We start from the raw sequence: 21,016 nt of genomic DNA, 5'->3' as shown, positions 1-21,016 counted from the left end.
ATTTAGGTCATTTCAGATTTTTTTTTTAAACCTGTAGAAAACATCATGAATCACAAATATTAGACACGGAAGTTATAACAGATTCTTAGCAAACTGTTAGGTGGCCCAGAATTATCTATACTTTGCCATAAAGTATACTATTCTACAAACTTCCTATAATGTTGAGGAATTTCATCTTCTCATTTTCCTTCCCCCACTGGACCAGAACTATAAAATTTCCATGAACTAAAGAAGATAGAAATCAGCCTAGATAATCCATAAAATAGAAAATCCATTTTTTAATAACTCAGAATTTGACTTTTGAATATTTTATTAAGAGCTATATTTTTAGAGCCATTTAACTTAGAGTGCCTTACCAATGATAATTTTGTAATGAGCTTTTCTCATTAAAAAAAACAAAAACAAAAACCACACACCTGTTTTATGTTGGAAAGTTAGAGTTTTTAGATTTTAAAATCCAGATATATTTGTCTTGCGCATTTCCTGTGAAGAGAGTCCATAGGACAAGAAAAATAACCTTGGAGTATTTTGTTTTAGCAACCAAAAATTGAAAAGATACTGAATATCAGAACACGATCAAAGAAAATCTGGGGTTTTTTCCAGTTGTTTGTAAAAATGCCACAGATCTTGTTATAGCCCTTAAAAAACTGGAGCTTTCTTTTAGCCTCATACTTGATTATTATGAATTTTAAAAAATTCTTATAAATCATTTGTCAGCACACATTCTTTAGCATACTAAAGAATAATACCGTTGTTTAATCCATTCTTATTCTACTGGTTAGAATATCTTAGATTGATAAAACAAAGTTAACTTTATCTAATTCTTGAATTATAATTATATATAAATATATAATTCATTAATTTTAAATCCCGACTCTTAAAAATGCTGCATGTTTTAGATACTTGTCCTCTTCCAGATGATTCCTCTCTTTTTGCCCATGACAAAATAGAATAATAATTCTGATAATCTTTACAAGTACTTGAACTTTCTTGCAATGCTTAGGGGTTTTACCTTTAAAAAATCCTAACAACAAATATTGTTTGTACCAGTTACGGTGTGAACGGTTTGTGGAGGAATTGGAGAGTTATGCTAAACAGGCAGAAGAATTTTACTCCTTTGGAGACCTTCAGGATGTACAGCGATACCTGAAAAAGGCTCAAACACTGAATGGAAAGTTGGACTTAGCAGCAGACAAGGTATAATTTCAAAATTTTTAAGAGGATAAATTAGTTCAAAAGAAAGAGCTTTGCGTTTGTATTGTATATTCACCTTTTAAAAAAATAGATTCAAATGAAAGTTCAAGTACCTTGAGAGAATAATATAAATGGTGCAAATATCACTATGCTCTACACCTATAACTATATAACTTGGTATGTTAACTATACTGGAATTAAAGATTTTTGGAAATAATAAATGGCAAAAATAGATCTTATAGACATGCTTTGAGGAGAAGCAGCATTGCTGTTTTCTTTTGGTAGTTATCTCAGTGGCCTTTGCCTTTTATTTGAAAGATGGAGTGATATTTCCATCTGCTTATTTTTTATTTTGCGTCATTTAATCATTTATATCATGTGCTAGCACCTGCTTACTCATTACAGTTTGCCCATCTTCATAGAAAGAGGTATAGATTTGGTGACTGCGTTTTGAAATTACGCCCATTATCTTCTCCCATTGAGCCACTTTTTCCCTGATATTGCTTTCTCATTAGAATAAGCTTGAGGTGGAAAAGCCATACCCTTTGCCGAAGGAGATGTTTGAGATTTTTAATTGCATTTTTTAATAAAAAGGGGAAATATGAAAACAGACCATATTATGATGCTTTCCCATTTTTCTTATGTCGAAGGATTTTAGTATCTTATTAGTTCAGATAATTAAAGAGTTTATTATAGTCACAGAAGTCTGAACACAGGTAGAGAAAACAGAAGCTGTAGATTTTAGAATTCTGTGGCCACTGAAATTTTGGGTAACCTGCATAGTTTATATACCTAACTCACACTTTTCAAATCTATAGATTTCTCCTTTAAACCATCCATATTCTCACAAACGTCACTACTAAACAAAGAGGAAATTTATGCTTTCTTTGCCTCTTTTTTTTTTTTTTTAAGATTGTATTTATTTGAGAGAGAGTGAGCATGAGCGAGGGCGGGACAATGGGGGAGGAGAGCAGAGAGAGAGGGAGAAGCCCACTGAGCAGTGAACCTGATGCAGGGCTCCATCCCAGGACCCTGAAATCATGGCCTGAGCTGAAGGCAGAGGCTTTAACCCACTGAGCCACCCAGGCACCCCTTCTTTACTTCTTCTTATCCCACACACGTCTTCAAGACCAGCTCTGGTTGTGTCTTCTCTACATAGCATCCATTCACCATGATCTCTTGCCTCGGAGTGATAGCATTTTTAGTATATATGATTCATGTATATCAAAGAGATACTACTCTGAGACATCTCTTCTATTGCCTCATATTATTGTCGAACAATTGTAATTTCACTTTCTACATATGCATGTCTATTTCCTGATATATACCACCTCCTTAGTGTTGGTATTTTGCAATATACTACTTTTTCCCTCTGTTTTCCACAGTACCTGATACAATGCTGTGTGTATTAAAAGTACTTAAGTTCTAGTCAATTAATAAATCATGGTATAACTTCAATATATCTGGATGGATAGAGACTTCTTTAAATATATATCATTACTATTTTAACTAACTTAACCCAGATACTATTCTCTGGAAAATGTTATAAAAAAGAAATAGGATAGATTACTGCTCAGTAATTCTCGATTATGGCCTAATTTCAGTTTAACTTTGGGGCTTATTGAGAGCTTGGGGCCACTTTTGATAAAAATATTTTTAAAAAATTAATTTTGAGTATCATTCACTTCTAGAATAACATACCTTACACCTGTCATTCCAGATTGAGCAATTTAATGCTGAAGAAGAGGCGTTTGGTTGGCTACCATCAATATACCCTCAACGTAAAAAAATCCAAGATGGGTTGAACCCTTACCTCCGTCTCTACGAAACTGCTGTCGAATTTAGCAACAAATACCGAGGATGGACTGAAGGACCGTATCATAAGGTGAATCCCGACCAAGTAGAAATAGATGTTGGAAATTACTGGAGAGGACTGTATAAGCTGGAAAAAACCTTCCACGATTCTCCAAATGCATTGGCAATGACAAAAAAAGTAAGAGCAAAGGTAGAAGATTTCAAGCAGCACATTCCTCTGATTCAAGTGATCTGTAATCCTGGTTTGCGCCCCCGGCACTGGGAGGCCATGTCCAGCATTGTTGGCTTCCCACTGCAGCCAGCAGACGACTCCACTGTCTTCACTTTTTTAGACATGGATTTGGAACCGTATCTGGATAGGTTTGAAGGGATTAGTGAAGCAGCTAGCAAAGAATATTCTCTTGAAAAGTCCATGGACAAGATGACGAATGAGTGGGACGCAATGGAATTTGTTATTCTTCCTTATAGAGAAAGCGGGACATTTATTTTGTCATCAGTTGATGAAATCCAGATGTTGCTGGATGACCACATTATTAAAACACAAACTATGCGAGGCTCTCCTTTCATTAAGCCTTATGAAAAACAAATAAGGTAAAGTAATATTTACATGACAATGTTTAGGCTGTGTTACCATAATTGTCACTTATCTGTAATATACAGTTCTTTTTGCAAACTGATTCTGCCCTTCCTACTTAATATTTTAAATAGTTGATTGGAAGGAGTGATAACCTTTTTGCATTTGGAATAGTACTTACTCCTTTGCTGTAACCAAGGTAGTGGACAATCAGCCTCTGGATATTCACTTTTATTGTGTCCAGCCTGATCTTATACATTGAACTCAAAAATAATTTCACATCTCTGCACATAGCTCATAGGACATATAAACCATGACACTGAAGATAATGTCATTTTCCAAATACACTAATTAGGTTATTGTAGATTATTCTTGAATGCTTATTGTAATTTTCACTTCTATGGTAAGTGCAGAAGTATGAACGCTACGACTCTAGCCTGGGGTTTCAGGTATCAGACACAGATGCTTAAATTAAATCCTTATCCTGTCTGTTTCTTTCAATTTTTGTAATTTGTATGAAGCAGTTTATATTTGCCTAAAAAAGTCCAAATCAGACTGCCATCTTCAGTGGGAATTTGTATGACAAGGGAAAGCCAACCGCTTGGCAGTGTCCGCCTCTGGTTACTGTTGTGTTATCCTAACCCGAGTGTGCTCTGCCTTTGGCCTAGTCCCTCAGGCTGCTCTGCCTTCTACCTTGCTTACTCAGATGTGCTCATCGAGAGTAAATTTTTTAACCACTCTGAAAGTGGTATAACCAGACTCTACTTTTATGGGCTACCCATGAGATCATTGGCTAGTGGGAAATCTTCCGTGTCAGTCAGGGATTAGACGGAGAAAGAGGGAAGAACGGCAGGAGTCAGGGGCATTTGTTTCCTCTTGTGAAAAGATGTTAAACAAATTCACTGATAAATGCTGAAGTAATTTTAGAAGAGTGAAAATGCCTGGTGACTTTTAGGACTTCCATTTACAGGGCTTGGTTTTAACAGTCTAAAATTGCAGGTCACTAATTATAAATGGTGTGTGATGTATTAAACTACACATAAAGCTATCCCATCTCTAAGGTCTGTTGCCACTGACCGATCATCCTTCTGAATGGCTATGTTGTCTCTTGTAGCATAGTGACTGCGGCGATCTAGGTTCACATCCGGCTCTATCATTTATTAGTGGGTGGACCTCAACCGGGTATTTCTCTCTATGTGCCTTGTCTCCCCACTGGTAAACAGATACACTAGACTTTATAGATTATGGTGAGGAGGGAGCAAATACATACAGAGACCTTAGACTTGTGCTGATAAAATAGTAAGTTTAAAAAAAAAAAGTTTAGAGTGTAATTATAATATTTATTCTTGAGGACATCTTGTTATTTTTGTTCTCCATATTTAGAAATGAACTGATCACTACTGTAGATCAAAAATGCTTCCTTCTCATGAATGACACAGTATTATATTTTAGATTATGTAGATTTTTCTCCAAATTCCACTTAGATCTTCTGAATTGAAATATTGTGTTCTGGAAATAAAGCCTTTATAGGCCCAAATTTAAAAAAAAGAAGAACGTTAAAGGAAATGAATCTTGGATGTAACTACTTTTCCTACGAAGTTCAGAGTGCCCTTCACTAAGAACAGCATTACTGTCTCCAAAATCTCGCTTCTCAGTTTGTACCCTCTAGCCATGGAATTGATTTGCAGAAAGGTTCATTGCTGTGGCATATACAGAAACCAGCCCGTTTGTAGATAGGTATATCTGAACATGTATATCCATATAGACATAAATGTGGGTGCGATTATTTTAAAACAGACCTTGTAGAACAAATTTAGCGATTTATTGTCAAAAGCAGGTAGAGGAATGGAGCAGGAATGGCAGCACTGCATACAGGACTGATAATCCCAGGGATCATTTTGAGTTTTGTCATATGAAACGTTGCTTGATTTTCTGTTGAACCACTGTGTTTTGCTTCTCAGAGAATGGGAGAGCAAGCTCCTGCTACTTCAGGAAATTCTGGATGAATGGCTCAAAGTCCAAGCCACATGGCTGTATTTGGAGCCCATTTTCAGTTCTCCAGACATTATGTCTCAAATGCCTGAGGAAGGAAGACGGTTTACAACTGTGGATAAAACATGGAGAGATATAATGAAAAGTGTTATGCAAGTAGGTGAAAATTTCTGAGAATGTAATTATTTGATTGAAGTGGCAAGATTTTTGTTTTTGAAATAATCCAAATAAGTCATTTTCTTTCCCCCGACATACTTTCCTTTTTCAGATATTATTTTAGAATCCTAAGAGGAAGAAATATAAACTGAGTAGATATTTTGTCCTGACTGCTTCTTGAGGTTCAAAGTAATTTGCATTATTTAATGACCTGTGGTTCTATTAGTGGTTCCTCCCGGATGCTCTGGCAGGAAGACACCGGTACACAGCACTTGATGTCCTCTCTAGTCTATGCCCCCCTTGTTATGAGCGGAACCACTGCTGAAACTGCACTATAGTGGAAACATGCCAGCATGTCACTCCATCAATAAGTTTCTCTTCGGGTATCTAAAAAAAAAATGAGTTGTAAAGATAAATTTAAAGAGACTAATAAACACAAACAAACGCAATCAATCAAAACACAAATACTGAACTGACAATTCAAGGATGGAATTTGTTTCCCAAACTAGAAACCTGAAAAAGATACCTTTTTTTTTGTTCAATTCAAAAGACATTTATTGCCTGTAAAGCATGGTTTTGTATGTTACTAGGAAGTTAACATTGAAATAGAAGAAATATTAGTTATTAAATTATATTCATTAAACGGATGTAAATTTCTCCATTGGTCTTTTTGATCAAATACAATATTGGAAGGTGGGATGAGTATTATCTTAATATTTTCCTACTTTAAAATAGAAATACACATATTTTTATTACTTAACATTGAAACACAACACAACACACAACACATTGAAAGTTGTGACTATAATCCTAAATATGGATAATACTGTATCAACATCAGCTATATGATTTGCTAGGAAAAATAAAAGATAGACATGGATTTAATAAGTTTACTTCATTTTATATAGTAATACTTGAAACACAACTCTGTATAAACCAAATTTTTATAAAATTAATCACACTGGAATGTTATATTTAAAGGACCTGTTGGTGAGTCACTTTGTAATACATTTAATCATCTTTAATTTATTTTAAAAGTTTAGGCTTTCATATGTCATTTCCTTACAAAAGGGCACAACCCTTATAGCACATACACATTTTCACTGGAAAAAGGATCAAGTAGAATTTTTTTGGTTGCCCAAAAAAGCCAACAGTAGATGCTTGTATTTTCCTAGTTAAGATAACTTTTAAAATTAAAAAAAAAAAACCCACATTCTCTTTTTGGGTATTTGATCAAAATACTTTTCAAAACCCCATATTGCTAAGGAAATTTTATAGTTATTTTAGTACCTAGAAAAAGGACAGCTTTGCTGAACTAGTAAATTAAGGAAGCAGATCTTCAATTCTATCAAACTGCTGAATTAAAAAACAAACACGGGCACCTGGGGGGCATAGTCAGTTGAGCGTCTGACTCTTGGTTTCACCTCAGGTCATGATCTCAGGGTTATGGGATTGAGCCCCACTTTGGGTTCCATGATCATTGTGTAGTCTCTGTAAAGATTCCCTCTCCCTCTCCCGCTGCCCCTTTGTCCTCTCTCTAAAATAAATAAACCTCAAAAAACAAACAAGTACACCTGAAACTAATAAAACACTGTATATTAAAAGAAAAACAGACAAAACAAAACAAATATTGCTTACTCTTATTGCGAAATAAGCAGTTTCCTTTGGGTGACACTTCCTTTACTCATGCTGTAATACCTGATTGTCTTCCTGAACTGGCTTTACATTTTCTTTTTCTCCATATATTAGTATTCAGGACAGCTTTTGTCCATACTCTCCAAAGCTTTGAAAATAAACCTAGGTCCATATTTTCTCAGAAAGGCTAATGAGATGACCTGTGTAGTAGAGACATCATTGGATTAAGTGTTTGATACAAAAAGCCATCACTTTCCATGTGAAGGATTCCTAAGAAATGTTCTTTTAGAGCTAGGCAAGAGAAAAGACTTGGAGGTTAAATAAAGAATGTGGAAGATAATTTCATGTCTTGAAACCTGCTGCCAAAGATCCTGTCTCACTAGGAGAGGCTCCATTATTGACATTTCAGTCGAATTCCAGAATTTTTCAATCACTATTATGATAGTTTTGCCTATGAAGATTTAAGGATACCTGCTGCAAAACCTCAGTTTCGCATTCTACCCAGAGCTCTTTTCCTTTGCGCAGGGTAGGTAAAGCTGAGGTTCCAGTAAGTTGGAGAGATGTGGGGTGTTGCCCTCCCACACTGCTTCTCTCCTTCCTGGGCTTATTGCACGGTGCTGGGACAAAGAGAAGGGGGTAAAGGGGGGAGAGAGATTGGAAAGAGGGGGAGAAAGAGAGGGCAAGAACGAGAGGATTTACTGATATAACTGACCCAGCCAAACCGACTGCCCTTTTCGTTGGTGGTCAGAAGATGGCCAGCCTCCTGTCAGTGTGGTCCAGGCACTCATCGTACCTTTACTTTTGGTTACCCCCAACTGGTCTAGCTTTTTGATACGTTGTGGACATGCGGCGTTCACTGGTTGACTCAGTATGGATTGGCGAAGCTCCCGACAAGCTCTGTCTGGTAACAGATCTATCTTGAGCATCTCTCCCAGGTTTGAGCATCCTCTGAGCGATTTGGCTGCATCTTCAACCTGACTTTCCAGTGGTGGCTACCCCCAGGTGTTTCATGATTGTGTATTTCGAAGTGTGTCCCCCTTAAATTCATCTGGGGCTTGCAGAAAGGTGGGATCCACCTTCTGTACCTCATGGTAGCCATGAGCACATGGTCTGTGCCTCTCCTTCACCTGGTTGTTCTACCACAACATCTTCTCCCACGGTTCTTTTCCTGCTCTGGTCGCACTGGAGCAGACTTTCAGTTCAGGTAGATGTCAGCTTCCTCTCTTGGCAGACACTTGAAAACATTTCAAGGGATTCTCTTGGAGTCAGGAATGGAAACCAGTTAACTGCCTCCCGTTTGGAGGTGAACGAAGTGGATAATCTCTCTTCATGTATACTGTGCTCACTCCCAAACTTGACTTCTGACTTTTACAAGTCTTTATTTGTCGTCCATATGGGCAGAAGAAGGCACTCTTGAGCTTCTCCCCAAAACTTTTCCTCTTAGTGCACATAAATACCGTTCCCCTGCTTGCTCAGGTGAAAAACTTAGGAGTCAATTCTGTTTTTCTTCCTTTCTCTTTGCTGTAGCAAATATGATCACTTCGCACCACACCATCTCCCTCCTTTCTAGTGAGCTGGAAGGCTAAAAACCACCTCCCTCAGACTCTCTAGCATCTAGTTTTGGGCAGTGAATGAGATTTAGACAGCTATAAACACTCACTCGGGATTTGGAAAGCATATGTGAAACAGCAGACATCTTGTTGACATTTTAGCTATTTCTGCTGTCAGGCAAGATCATGAGCACATGACTTCTTTTTTTCTTCTTTTCCAGCAAGAATTCAGTGTTTGTTCATCAGTTTTATAGGTGTTTAGAGGCAGTGCTGATGGTGGCTTTCTGAGCCCTGGATTCACAGCCACACAGTGTGTCCTCAAATGCAGTAGTGCCAGTGCTGGTATCCTTTTGTCCTGATCGGGGCAGGGGCAAAGCTCAGAGTATGCTCCCTCAGACCTTCTAATGATTTTGTAATCACTTCATTCCCTATGTTAAGTGTTTTTTTTTGTTGTTTTTTTGTTTTTTTTTTTGTTTTTTTTGCTTAATGTACCTAGAAGGATTCTATTTTGCACTAAATATATGAACACCTCAAAGATGGAACTAAGATTGTTTATACGGCCTAGTTTATATGGCCTAGATGGTTTATATGGCCTAGTTGAGGATGGTGAGAATGTAGTTACCATTTGAAGATGGAACCCTGGAACTACCTGGCATGCAGTACAAAAATCACTTGAATTATGCTCTTGGTCTCCTGGAATGAAGTCTATTTTATAGGTAACACTCTGGTGGACCAGGTGGCTGCTGGAATCAGTCAGTATGGTAGGAATTTGAGATAAAAAGGATATGAGATGGGCTGAATTCTTTTCAAAGCACTGGAGAAATTAAAGAATGATATGGCTTAATTCAGAATTTGAAGCTCTACTCAAGGCGTAGTCAGAAGACTAAGGAGCTACAGTGACTGCTCTCAAAGAGCCTCTTATTTTGCCCAGCTACAAGTTTGATGTAGCCAAAAACGAGCAATAGAGTTTGATTCAGTGGGTTGGCGAATTACAATGTAATTTAATTTGTAGGTTTGCCAGATCTATTATGTAAAATGTAGATCACTTACCAAGAAAGAGTAAGATGATGAGAACTGGAAATGGGGACATTTGGGTTGCTTGGATGGACCCTAGGTAGTCTGGCCCCATATCACTGAGCCTCCCTTGCTGGAAGCCTTGGAAGAAACCTGAAAGATATGCAAGACATTGTACCCCAAGGTCCAAACCTTTAGCTGGGAGAAATAAGTAGAGTTTTAAATTCTGGGTCGTATAAATGATGTGAATCCACATTTTCTCTCCTAGTATTTAAAAGGTTTAATGAGTCTCTTATAAGTATGTAAATCACCCAGTAGATTGTCCCTTGAGCTGCTGAGAGTAGTGAAACTTGTGAAGCAGAAGAAGACCCATACAATTTGTAAAATTATTCCTTTAACAACAACAAAAATATATATGACAGTCAATCATTCTTTTTCTTCCCCTCCAGGAGACAGAGAGTAATGAAAGTGTCAAGGGAGTCATACAAAGTTTCAAATTTCTAGTAGCTTCCTATTAGAACGTCTTACTGTTATGTTCTGAGAACACAGCTAGTAAGTTCTATTCTGGTGCCCCACGGAGGCCTGTACTTCCCTTGAGTTGCCCTGTGTGTCTACAGGCTCGCCTCATCCGTGTTTGCTCACGTGTCAGCAAATGCCTACTGCGGAGCTAGATTTTATGGCACAACTTAAAGGGACTTAAAGCCAGTTTCATTTTACAATGATGAATAGCTTTCCTGAAGAGTGGCAGATTATAAATTGTTCATTTTAACTCCATGAAACTGCAGGAGCGGAGTAACTTCTCCTTTCTTCCACCCAGCCACCTACCCGCCCCACCCCCAGTAGCATATGTCTGTCTCTTCAACAGACAGTGACAGAAGAGAAAATGAAGGTGGTTCCATGTCCATGTGCTTCCTATGCGCATACTATATTAGGGGCTTCCAATATTTTCTGTAGTTTGGTCCTTGTAATGGCTTTGGAAGAGCGCTCTTATTCCCATTTTAGAGATAAGAAAACAGATTCTGGTTAGGTAAGTCACCCAAGGTCACACAGGTGATAAGTAGCCTTGGGATGTAGGAACCAGGTCTGCGCTTTCCTTTAGCTGATGCAGTCTTTGTTATGGTCCCCTTCTCGCAGGAAGGAAGTCAAGGTTCTTTAGTTTCCAGTCATGAGATGATTATTTTTGAAGTCCGCGCACAAAAGTACATAGATTATTGCCATTGTTCATACAGAGCTCTCACGGTTTTTTCTCATTGAGCTAATCTGTCTAAGTAGGTTTGACCTCAGGGATCCAACAAAAAATTTTTACTTAAACGTTAAGTGCTTCCAGAGGTATTTCTTCTGTAAGTGTAAGATTTGGGGAAAGAAATATGACCTGTTGTTTTAAATAGCGGAATTTTTCTTTAGCTTTCAAACCTAAGCTCCAAGATAGCAATACTGCAATAAGTTCTTTGGCTGAGAATGAAACAAATATTGTTAATTTGTGAGAGGAGTTTTTCACATTTACTAGCAACTGTTCAGCTTTTTGTTTGTTTTGTTTTGTTTCCAACAAGGAAAGGCACATGTTACCAGAAGGTGGCACTCTGAGAACATCATTTTGGTTTTCGTTTTTAGGAGTACCAGAGTACTGCTCTATCCTTTCTTGATTGGATGAATTGCACATTTAAATTATGATCTGAGTCTTTGTCATGCTTCTTTTTACATGCGTTTTTAAAAAATGCTATTTAAACATAAAACTGTTAGGAAAGAAAATGTCGTTTTAAAATTGTCTCTTTAAAGAGAATAGAATGATCTGTTATATATTTCATAGGAGCCTGTTTTATTGAGAAAACAGGTATTAATGATAATTATATTATTTGATTAAATTGCTGTGTTTCCAAGTTACACTGTTAAAATTCAAAACAAGGGGCACCTGGGTGGCTCAGTGGGTTAAAGCCTCTGCCTTCAGCTCAGGTCATGATCTCAGGGTCCTGGGATCCAGCCCCACTTCGGGCTCTCTGCTCAGCAGGGGGCCTGCTCCCTCCTCTGTCTCTGCCTGCCTCTCTGCCTACTTGTAATCTCTGTCTAATAAATAAATAAAATCTTAAAAAAAATAAAATAAAAAATAAAATTCAAAACAAGCAGGAAAATGTATCTTCCCTTTTTAGCCACATTCCAAGTACATTAACAAAAACATTTTAGAAAGTCATGCAGAAGTATAAAATTTCTGTATAGAACAATTTACAGCTGACATTTTTGATCTCTTAGTCATGGCTGAGTGCCACAAGTAAGCTAAATTAGTTAATTTTGAAATTCCATGTTTAATTTTTTAACAACATTCTCTTAATATCTAGAAATTTTCTACAATGCCCTGTTACATATATTAATAAATATACTAGTATCTTCTCACTATTATTTGGCCTGGTTACCAGTATTTCCAATGTGTTTTAGCACCTTTTCCTAACATATTGATGCTTACTTAGAAAAGAACTTTTCTTATTTGTCGTTGGTGTCAGTGGTGATCACTGAGCTTGGAGTTAAAAGACCAAGGCTAGACCTAGATGACATCAAAAGAAGTAAAAAGAATTTTATTTCAATGATATCTAGATTATATTTTAAAAATATGTTTCTAAGGATTTTCATAAACCCAGTGGTTATTTATATGGATGTTTTATAAATCAAGTAACTATTTACTATGTTAAAATATCAGTTCTTAAGACCACCTCTTGGTTAGAAGTCTCATCTTGTGTCCCACGGCATAAAAGAAACTCTTTTAAAAACTTGACCATGTTTGAATAATGTTAAACCAAACAGCTCACAGTGGTACTTTTCTGTGACGAAGTGTTCAGAAATCCAGGCCTTCACAGTAGAGCAGTCCTGGCTTCCAGAGAGTTCAGGAGGAGGATACCTGGAACTTGAGTGCTTCAGCAAGCAGTATTACCGTGTCGTGCCAAATACATTTCACTGTAGTGTAAGATTTTAATTAGAAACTCCTTTCTTCACCCTAAACGCTTACAGTTTTATCTACAGTTCTAAAACAGGGTTTGTATTATTTTATTACTGATAATAATAACATCTGAAATGATGACAATTTATCATTTTTTAAATGCTTTTTCTCCAAGAGTAAAAGGCGAACACAGGTCATACTGTCGTTTCTCCCATCCTTCCTGTGATTCGCTGTTCTTGCCCCAGGCCTGTTGGTGGTGCTTGCCCTCCTGCTCACCCTTCTTCTCACTTCCTCCCTGCACCCTCCTCCCCTCCCTTCCCCTCTTGTCTTCTGTCCTCTCTTTCATACTCATTTTCTGCTTCTCACGCTTTCCAACTCAGAATGAGAAACTTGAGCATTATTTTTATGGTTCAAGTCAACATGACTCTTACTAATTAAAGAGGCTAGTTAGACCTAGACTATGCGGGACTACTTTTAAAAAATATTTGCTTTAAATTTCAGTTAACCTTTGTTCAATTAAAAACATGTAATCTCCTAGTTGTGTAATATGAATACAAATAAAGCTGGTACCTAATATTTTTGAGTTGGGTATTTTTAATTTTTAGGACAAACATGTTCTACAAGTCGTAACTATTGAGAGAATGCTGGAAAGGCTGAAAAAGTCAAATGAACTTTTGGAACTCATTCTTAAAGGACTTAATGAATATTTGGAAAAGAAACGTCTCTTCTTCCCCAGATTCTTTTTCTTGTCTAATGATGAACTTCTTGAGATACTGTCTGAGACTAAAGATCCCACTAGGTAAGTAACTCATGTATTGCACATAGCCATGTGTAATATATGTAAATGTAATATATGTAAACACATGGCTATGTGTTTATCTGTTTAACTTAATTTTTAAAATAAGGTAAAATGTAAATGTATATAATTATGTTCAAGAATATTCTAAATATTATCAGTAACCAGTGTAATTATTACAAACATAATATCATTGAGGGATATTTTTCCACATGTGATACATGTTGGGGAGGATTTCATACTTTATTTTCTCTTACAGGTTTTTCAGAACACTTCACTCTTCTAGTGGCTTGCAATGACCCACACAGGTGGTCTCTCATTATCCTTCCTATGTATCCCCCACTAGTTTTCTTGTTCATTCTGTTACAGTCCTTCCAATTCCACTATAAGAGAGGAGACAGCCTCCTCTCTCGGTGTACTGTCCTCTTTGCATAAGATGCTCTTTATCTAAATATCCATGACTTCTTTTACCTCATCTAGATTTTTGTGGAAGCATGCTCAAATGTCTGCCCCTCAGGAACACTTCCCCTGACCACTGTATTTAAAATGGCAACCATTCCAGCCTTGCCTAGCCGCCTTTCTTGGACTATCTCCTCTGTCCTCTTTTCCTTCAGCATACTTTTTATAATCTGGCATACTCTGTAATGTACTTACTTGTTTACTGTCTGATTTCTTCTAGCAGAATATAAGCTCTGTGATGGCAGAGATTTTTGACTTTTTTTTCCCCAATGCTGATTGTCAATTCCTTAGAAGAATGTGTATATTTAGTATATAGCAGAAAGTGAACGGGTATTTATTAAATTTGTTAGTTTTGTGCCTTGTGCCTTCGAAGTCGGAGATAAGTAATCCAGACAAAAAGATAATTTAGGCTCAGATTTCCATCTGAATTTTTATGCTTCTTTATTGCCTATTGACTTCAACTGGTTATTGGTAACATGCCAAAAAATGAGGACTTTAGCCCTTCCCATCTATATTACAATGACTATAGTTGAAAACCTTCAAAGCAGTTGATTTAGCAAACTGTGAAGCATGTAAAATGCTAAACCTAGTTCACAATTTGTAAGTAGTCTCTGAAGATCCCAGTTGAAAAATTTAGTTTTGTGCATTTGAAGATTCTTCCAATTAGTGTGTTATCGGTTAGTTAAGATTGGTTTGCTCCTTACGTTACTTTTAACATCTTTCAATTCATTGTGTTGGAAACAAAGCCTCACGGGTGTCTCCTCTGTAGCTCTTATTATAATTATAGTTTAGCAGATCTTTTTGTGATTATTCAATTAATGATGACCTCCTACTGGACTGTGTAATCTGTACAGGCAGGGATCATGTCTTTTGTTCCCCCTCAGTGTTTCATCTCCGACAGCATCGAGTAGGGGCCTAACGCATAATGCACATTTATACATTGTGAATGAAGATTGATATACAAAGAACACTGACAGATAAGGAATTGCTTTAATTTGATTAATTCTCTTAAACATTTTTCCCCCAACAGGGTGCAACCTCACTTGAAGAAATGTTTTGAAGGAATTGCAAAAGTAGAATTTACAGAAACTTTAGACATCACTCACATGAAGAGTAGTGAAGGAGAGGTTGTGGAGCTCACGGAGACCATTTCAACGGCCAAAGCCAGAGGCCAAGTGGAGAAATGGTTGGTGGAGCTGGAGAGAGTCATGATTAAATCCATCCACAAGGTACTTTGCTGTGTTTATCATTATTTCTGGTAAAGATGTAGAATATTAATGTATCATTGGGGGAATCTGCGTCTCAGTTGGCAAAGCATGTGACTCTGGCTCTCGGGGACCTGAATTTGAGCCCCATTTTGGTAGCGATTATGTAAAAAAATGTATCATTAATAAATGCACTGAGTTTTTTTTTTTTAGATGGAAATTGAGTCGTGAATTGCCAGTTCAATTGTAATAGATAGCTTAAAGATAAAGATATGGTCTATGAAATTAATTTCATGGCAATTCACTTGAAAAGTGGGATAAAATACCATCGAAACTACAGAAAACTTAGGTGTTAGTCATAAGTCCCATTTCTTGCAACCACATGCTGGTTCTTTCATTATTAATCAAACACACCTTGGTGTATAAAGTCTATATTTAGTCTTGCCTTGAATGCATCTCTCTGTAGTTCCACATCAGTCTCCCTGCATGTATGTTTCTATAGTGAATCTTTTTGTCCTGTATATATACAAAATATGTACCAAAATATTAGAAAATCACAAATACTTTCTTTAACAGTTACTTCATATTTTCCATGTCTCATAAAACACCAACTCAGTCATTTATAATTATTTTTATTAGTAGAAAATTTCAAGTCATGGCAAGAAATATAGATTAGTTGAGCACTTAAATTCATTTTTTCACTGTAATGTGGACTTAGCATTCAAGTTCTTCATCAAGAATAAAAATCATGATTGAGTTGGGAATCATGAGAGCAGGAATGCGAAGGAAATATGGTATGATGTCTTAACAACAGTTTTTACTGATTTTTCAGATTCTCTCACACATTATTGAAAAAATTCATTAGAATCTAAGTGTTCAGTGGATATCATGTGTCTAAGTGCTTCTTTCTCTTCTTAAGTATGGTTTTAATATCTGCCTGCATAATAGTTTTTTTTTTTTTAAGATTTTATTTATTTGACAGAGAGAGAGATCACAAGAAGGCAGAGAGAGGAGGGGAAGCAGGCTCCCTGCTGAGCAGAGAGCCCGATGCGGGGCTCGATCCCAGGACCCTGGGATCATAACCTGAGCCGAAGGCAGAGGCTTTAACCCACTGAGCCACCCAGGCGCCCCAGTTTTTAAGTAAATATAAAGTCATTTCTCCCTATTGTGGATTAAATATCCATGTGGATACAGCTGGCTTCTTTGAACTGTTTCTTATGATAACTTCTTATTTGTGGAACCACTAGGTCAAAGAGATGAGACTTCATAGGCCTTGATACATGTTGACAAATAAGATTCCCATACACGTAGCTGTAAGCAATGTAGAGGAATTCCACTTTGAGCACGACTTAGCAGCCTTGGTTATATGGTTTGTTAATTGATGTGCACAATGATAACTCATTTTTTAGGCCTAATACTATTACAACTATTATTTTAAATTTTTTTGTCAAAGCGCTTAGGAAAGTTATTTTGGTTGCTATTCCAGAGCGTTTAGATGGGGTAGAAAGGGATTGTGTAGGAAGTATCTTCCCTAAATGTTTATGTATAAATTTGTGTTACTGAAATGTGTTACTCAACTGCAGCATAAAGTACCACAAAGAGAGATATGTGTGTTACTATATTTTACTGTACGTATTTGCATTCTTTCAAGCATGCTTAAATTAAGTGAATTTGGGGTCATTTGTAAATTTAAAAAGTCATGTTCTTGGCATGTTTGCCCCTTTATCTTACTAGATTATCATGTGTTTGTTATTTCCAAAATATATATAAATTCATATATGTATATATACATATATATGGCACACATAAATAAATCTTACACACAATATTGTACAACTTTTCATAATCATATTTCTCCTCATCCAACTATGTAGAATGGTGATTTAGATTTTAATGTCTTCCTCTTGTTCTTTCCACACTTCCTATCTATCTATTGTACTTCCATTCTAGAATGTATATTTACTCCAACCTTGACATTTCTGTACAGCACCTTCCATTCTCTGTGTGCCTCCCATCTCCATTGTTCATTTTCACCTGCCCTTTTTGTGGCTTCCTCTAGCCTTTGAAATTTTCTTTGTTATCCATAGCCAACACTGCCCTTCATCTCTGTTCAGCTCCATAAATATCTCGTTAGCCTAGAAATCCAGAACGGTTCATACATCCTTTATGTATTTCTCAGGAAAATCTAATTCTGACAATATTCTCTGAAATCAAACATTAAAGTGGGTATCACCTCACAGGCAACATTACTATTTTCGGTTGATACACAGAAACAATTAGAATGTTTCTCAATATGCCTGGTGGAAAAAGTGGATACGTCAATCCACTGAAAACATATGGAGGAGAAGTACATGAATTTGACATAAAACATGTAGCAAAGAGCATAAATAAAACTTCCTGGCTTTCTTGGTACTTATCTCTCCATAAATGAATTATACACCTGAGCTTGTCATCATTGCCTCGGGCACTAACTACAGATTAAGAAGTGAGGTCTGGAAACACAGAACGAACTTGAGAGGAACTGTGTGGTTTGCCTCAGTGTGTGTGTATTCATGAGCCCATGGCTGAATGGGGATCTGATGAAGTTCAAAGAAAATTATTGTCTATTTGATGGATTTGACAGATTTCATTTGGAATGACTTAAATTTATATTTCAAAATAAAATTGCTTGTGCTTAATCAATCCAAAAGCATCTAAGATATCTGCGGCTACAACTAGTCAAATGAGTATTTGATGTAATTTGGTGCACACAGATTGATCACGTATCAACAAAATAAAATGCAATGTAATGTATTTTTCGGTCACAGGTATATGGGTAAACTTGAATTTAAATTGTCTAACCACTGCTTTGAATCCTTGTAATTGACTAAGATGTAAAAAGTTGAACAGTATGAGTTAATCTGTTTAGGAGGTCAGCTCTTCATTGTTTAGCTCACTCAAGTAAACTGTAAAATGATCCTTCGCATTTTTCTTTCCAATTAGGTAATCAGAGCTGCAATGCTTGCCTATACACAAGATATGCGAATTAACTGGGTGAGAGATTGGCCAGGACAGACGGTGCTCTGTGTATCTCAAACCTTTTGGACGATGGAAGTACAAACAGCTATTGCAGCAGGACAAGAGGTATGTATATTATTACCCCCAGGTTTTTCAGCATTTTTTCAACTACTACTATTGCCAGAATACACTAATTATGAAAAACAAAATGAAGACAGTCCTCTTAAAACGTCAAGGGTACTTGAGCCTCAATCCTGTACGTTTTTGTACCTTTCAAAATAGAATGGTAATAGAAGTAAGAAACTTCCTAAACTCAGAAAGATGAGGAGGAAAAATAATGTAATTCTCTTTTCTGCCTTGAGTAAAACCACCCTATGAAGACAAAATATTGGTTGAATAATTTTGACTATTTTCATTTTTATTCTTAATGTATTGATTTTTGAATATTTTGAGTGATGCTTAACTTTAAATGTTGTAATATATTGGTTATACTAATTTAATAATATTAACTGGATTTCTATTAGTAATTACTAACAGAAACCACAATTAACACAATTAACACAACATTCCTGTCCTTGAGATAGGATATCAAGTTGACCGATGCAATGTCTGATGACAACTGGAATGTAGTAGTCATAGATCTTTTGTTTAAAATCATGAAATTTAAATATATTTTTGACATGGAGTTTGGTATTATTGTCTTTAGCTCTAAGGTACTGTTGAATGCTGATAGTGTTAAGGTTTGAGAGAAACTGATATTCTCTGTAAGCAGGCAGACCCCATAGAGGAAGGAGCTGTGTGACACATGCTTAGTTCTGTCAAACTTAGCAACAAGTCATTTATTTCTCTCCTGTAGAAAGGAATAAGGGCATAGGGGAAATCAGGGTTTTCCCAGAAAAAGTCTGTCTTCATGGAACACAGGCCATTGGGGAACAGGGGTTTCCCTCAGAGCAGTAAGCTCTTGGAGTTACTTCTGGGCTCTTGGCTTCTAGCACCATATGTATTTTTCTTTTTGTTCAGTGAGTCTAGAGAATTCATTTTCTCTCTTTACTTTTAAGCTACTACTTGTCAACGTCCCCACACGAGGGTTTCCTCTCTCACCAATGCAGGCTACCGGGGCAACGTGGAGACTCCTGGGTCTCCCTCCTTGCTTGCTGGCCAGCTCTCCAAATCACGATACTAACTTTATCACTCGCCACTGTGGGGACATAGTCTGCAGGGAACAAAGAAGTAAATGTGAGCAGATGAGACAAATTTGTAGGCATCTTCCAAATTTCTTCAGTTTAAATGTGGTATTTATCAAACCTCTACTCCTCTGTCAAGTCCATGTTTTTCTTTGGTCTCACTCTAAGCGACCTGCAAAAGGCAGGAGGTGATGTCCAGCATTAAATGTAAATGATACCTTTTTCATGCTTCCAGTTATCTCCCAAGCAGAATTTGAATCTCGAGGGACGTGTAGTTTAGGTCACTCCCATGACCATGTGTCCTCTGTTCAAAGCTATCTGCCGTAATTCTTATCACATTGCATACAGATACAAAGAGGAGTTTTGTTTTGTTTATAGCAGAGATTGGGTTATTTACTGACTCATTTATCAGTCTATTCAGTTTTTCTCTGCTCATGTTACATGATGCAAGTATGGAGTCATTCACAGAGAAAGGCGAGATGAGAACCCGTGCTACTTGAGGGCGATTCAGTGTCACAGACTCAAAAGTTCTGTAAAACCGTGGCTTAGCGAGACTTGGCAAGTTACACCTCTGTTTGCTGCTTGCCAGACTGCCCTCTTCTGTTGCATTTTATGGTGCTTTCAAAGCTAAGTTTCATGATATGAAATTAAGCTTTGTATGTGTCCTAAAAAATTAATTCCTATTCATCTGCTTGCGACTGCGCTGTTTCATGAAGCCTTTGATCGCTGTCTGCCTACCCTGTGCCCGCTTGTCTTTCATCCATGTTTAGGCCCTTCAAGTTCTGTAGCAGCAACATGAAAGGCTCATGTTTTAGTATTCTATAACCCTGACGGTGTTTTAAAAATTTAACATGTAGTTTTATCATGGGAGGCTAGCATATGTTTTAGTATTGTATGTGTTGATCATTTTTCCCCTAATTAATGTGCGGTTCACATTTGAAACTGATGACTTTGGTGGAGCTGGAGACCCTTGGCAGCCTCTTGGGGCACTGGATACTTCCACTCTCCACAAACACCCCACGTTGTCTGGAGCTTGATGTTACAGAAGCCCTATGTGTTACACTGTCATGCTCCCAGAGGACCTGTCTGATTTATTTATGCAGCAAATGGTGGAACCAGTCTGCGTGAGGCATGAGAGGGACTGTAAAACGAATGAAAGAATTGCTGCTATCACAGAGCTCAGGATATGGCAAATATTGATGTGATTTTGAGTCATTGTATCATTGCATATGTAGAAGGATCTAGGTATGATAAAAATATTTGATTTCAGATAGGGTTTATTGCGGCAGAATATAATAGTAGTTACCTTTAGATTCATCCGCTCACTCCCTGTGCAGAATGGTTCACAAAGAGGAAAATGTAACAAAAATGCTATCAATATCATGATTGTTTTCCCTGTGTCTCTAATCTGAATTATCATTGATTCATATAATATTGTTCCTAAAGAACTCAGTTTATCACAGTTTGAAGTTAAATTTTTGTTCTAAATTTGGTTTCCTAGGATAGGAGAAAACATTCTGTT

General features: G+C 37.0%; 1 protein-coding gene across 1 annotated transcript in view; it reads left to right on the top strand.

Annotated features, from left to right (window-relative positions):
• Window positions 1-21,016, top strand: part of LOC111156405 (dynein axonemal heavy chain 7) — a 263,890-nt gene that overhangs the window by 65,962 nt on the left and 176,912 nt on the right. The window contains exons 17-22 of the mRNA XM_022517313.1: window positions 1,051-1,197; window positions 2,915-3,600; window positions 5,545-5,731; window positions 13,459-13,652; window positions 15,139-15,347; window positions 18,306-18,436. Coding sequence (XP_022373021.1) covers window positions 1,051-1,197; window positions 2,915-3,600; window positions 5,545-5,731; window positions 13,459-13,652; window positions 15,139-15,347; window positions 18,306-18,436 — 1,554 coding nt within the window. The remainder of the gene's footprint in view (window positions 1-1,050; window positions 1,198-2,914; window positions 3,601-5,544; window positions 5,732-13,458; window positions 13,653-15,138; window positions 15,348-18,305; window positions 18,437-21,016) is intronic.

This window comes from Enhydra lutris, unplaced genomic scaffold (genome assembly GCF_002288905.1).
Source record: "Enhydra lutris kenyoni isolate GAN:26980312 unplaced genomic scaffold, ASM228890v2 scaffoldscaffold1, whole genome shotgun sequence".
Lineage (NCBI taxonomy): Eukaryota > Metazoa > Chordata > Mammalia > Carnivora > Mustelidae > Enhydra > Enhydra lutris.
Note: the sequence above shows the minus strand (reverse complement) of the source record. Positions and strands in the feature narration are given on the sequence as shown.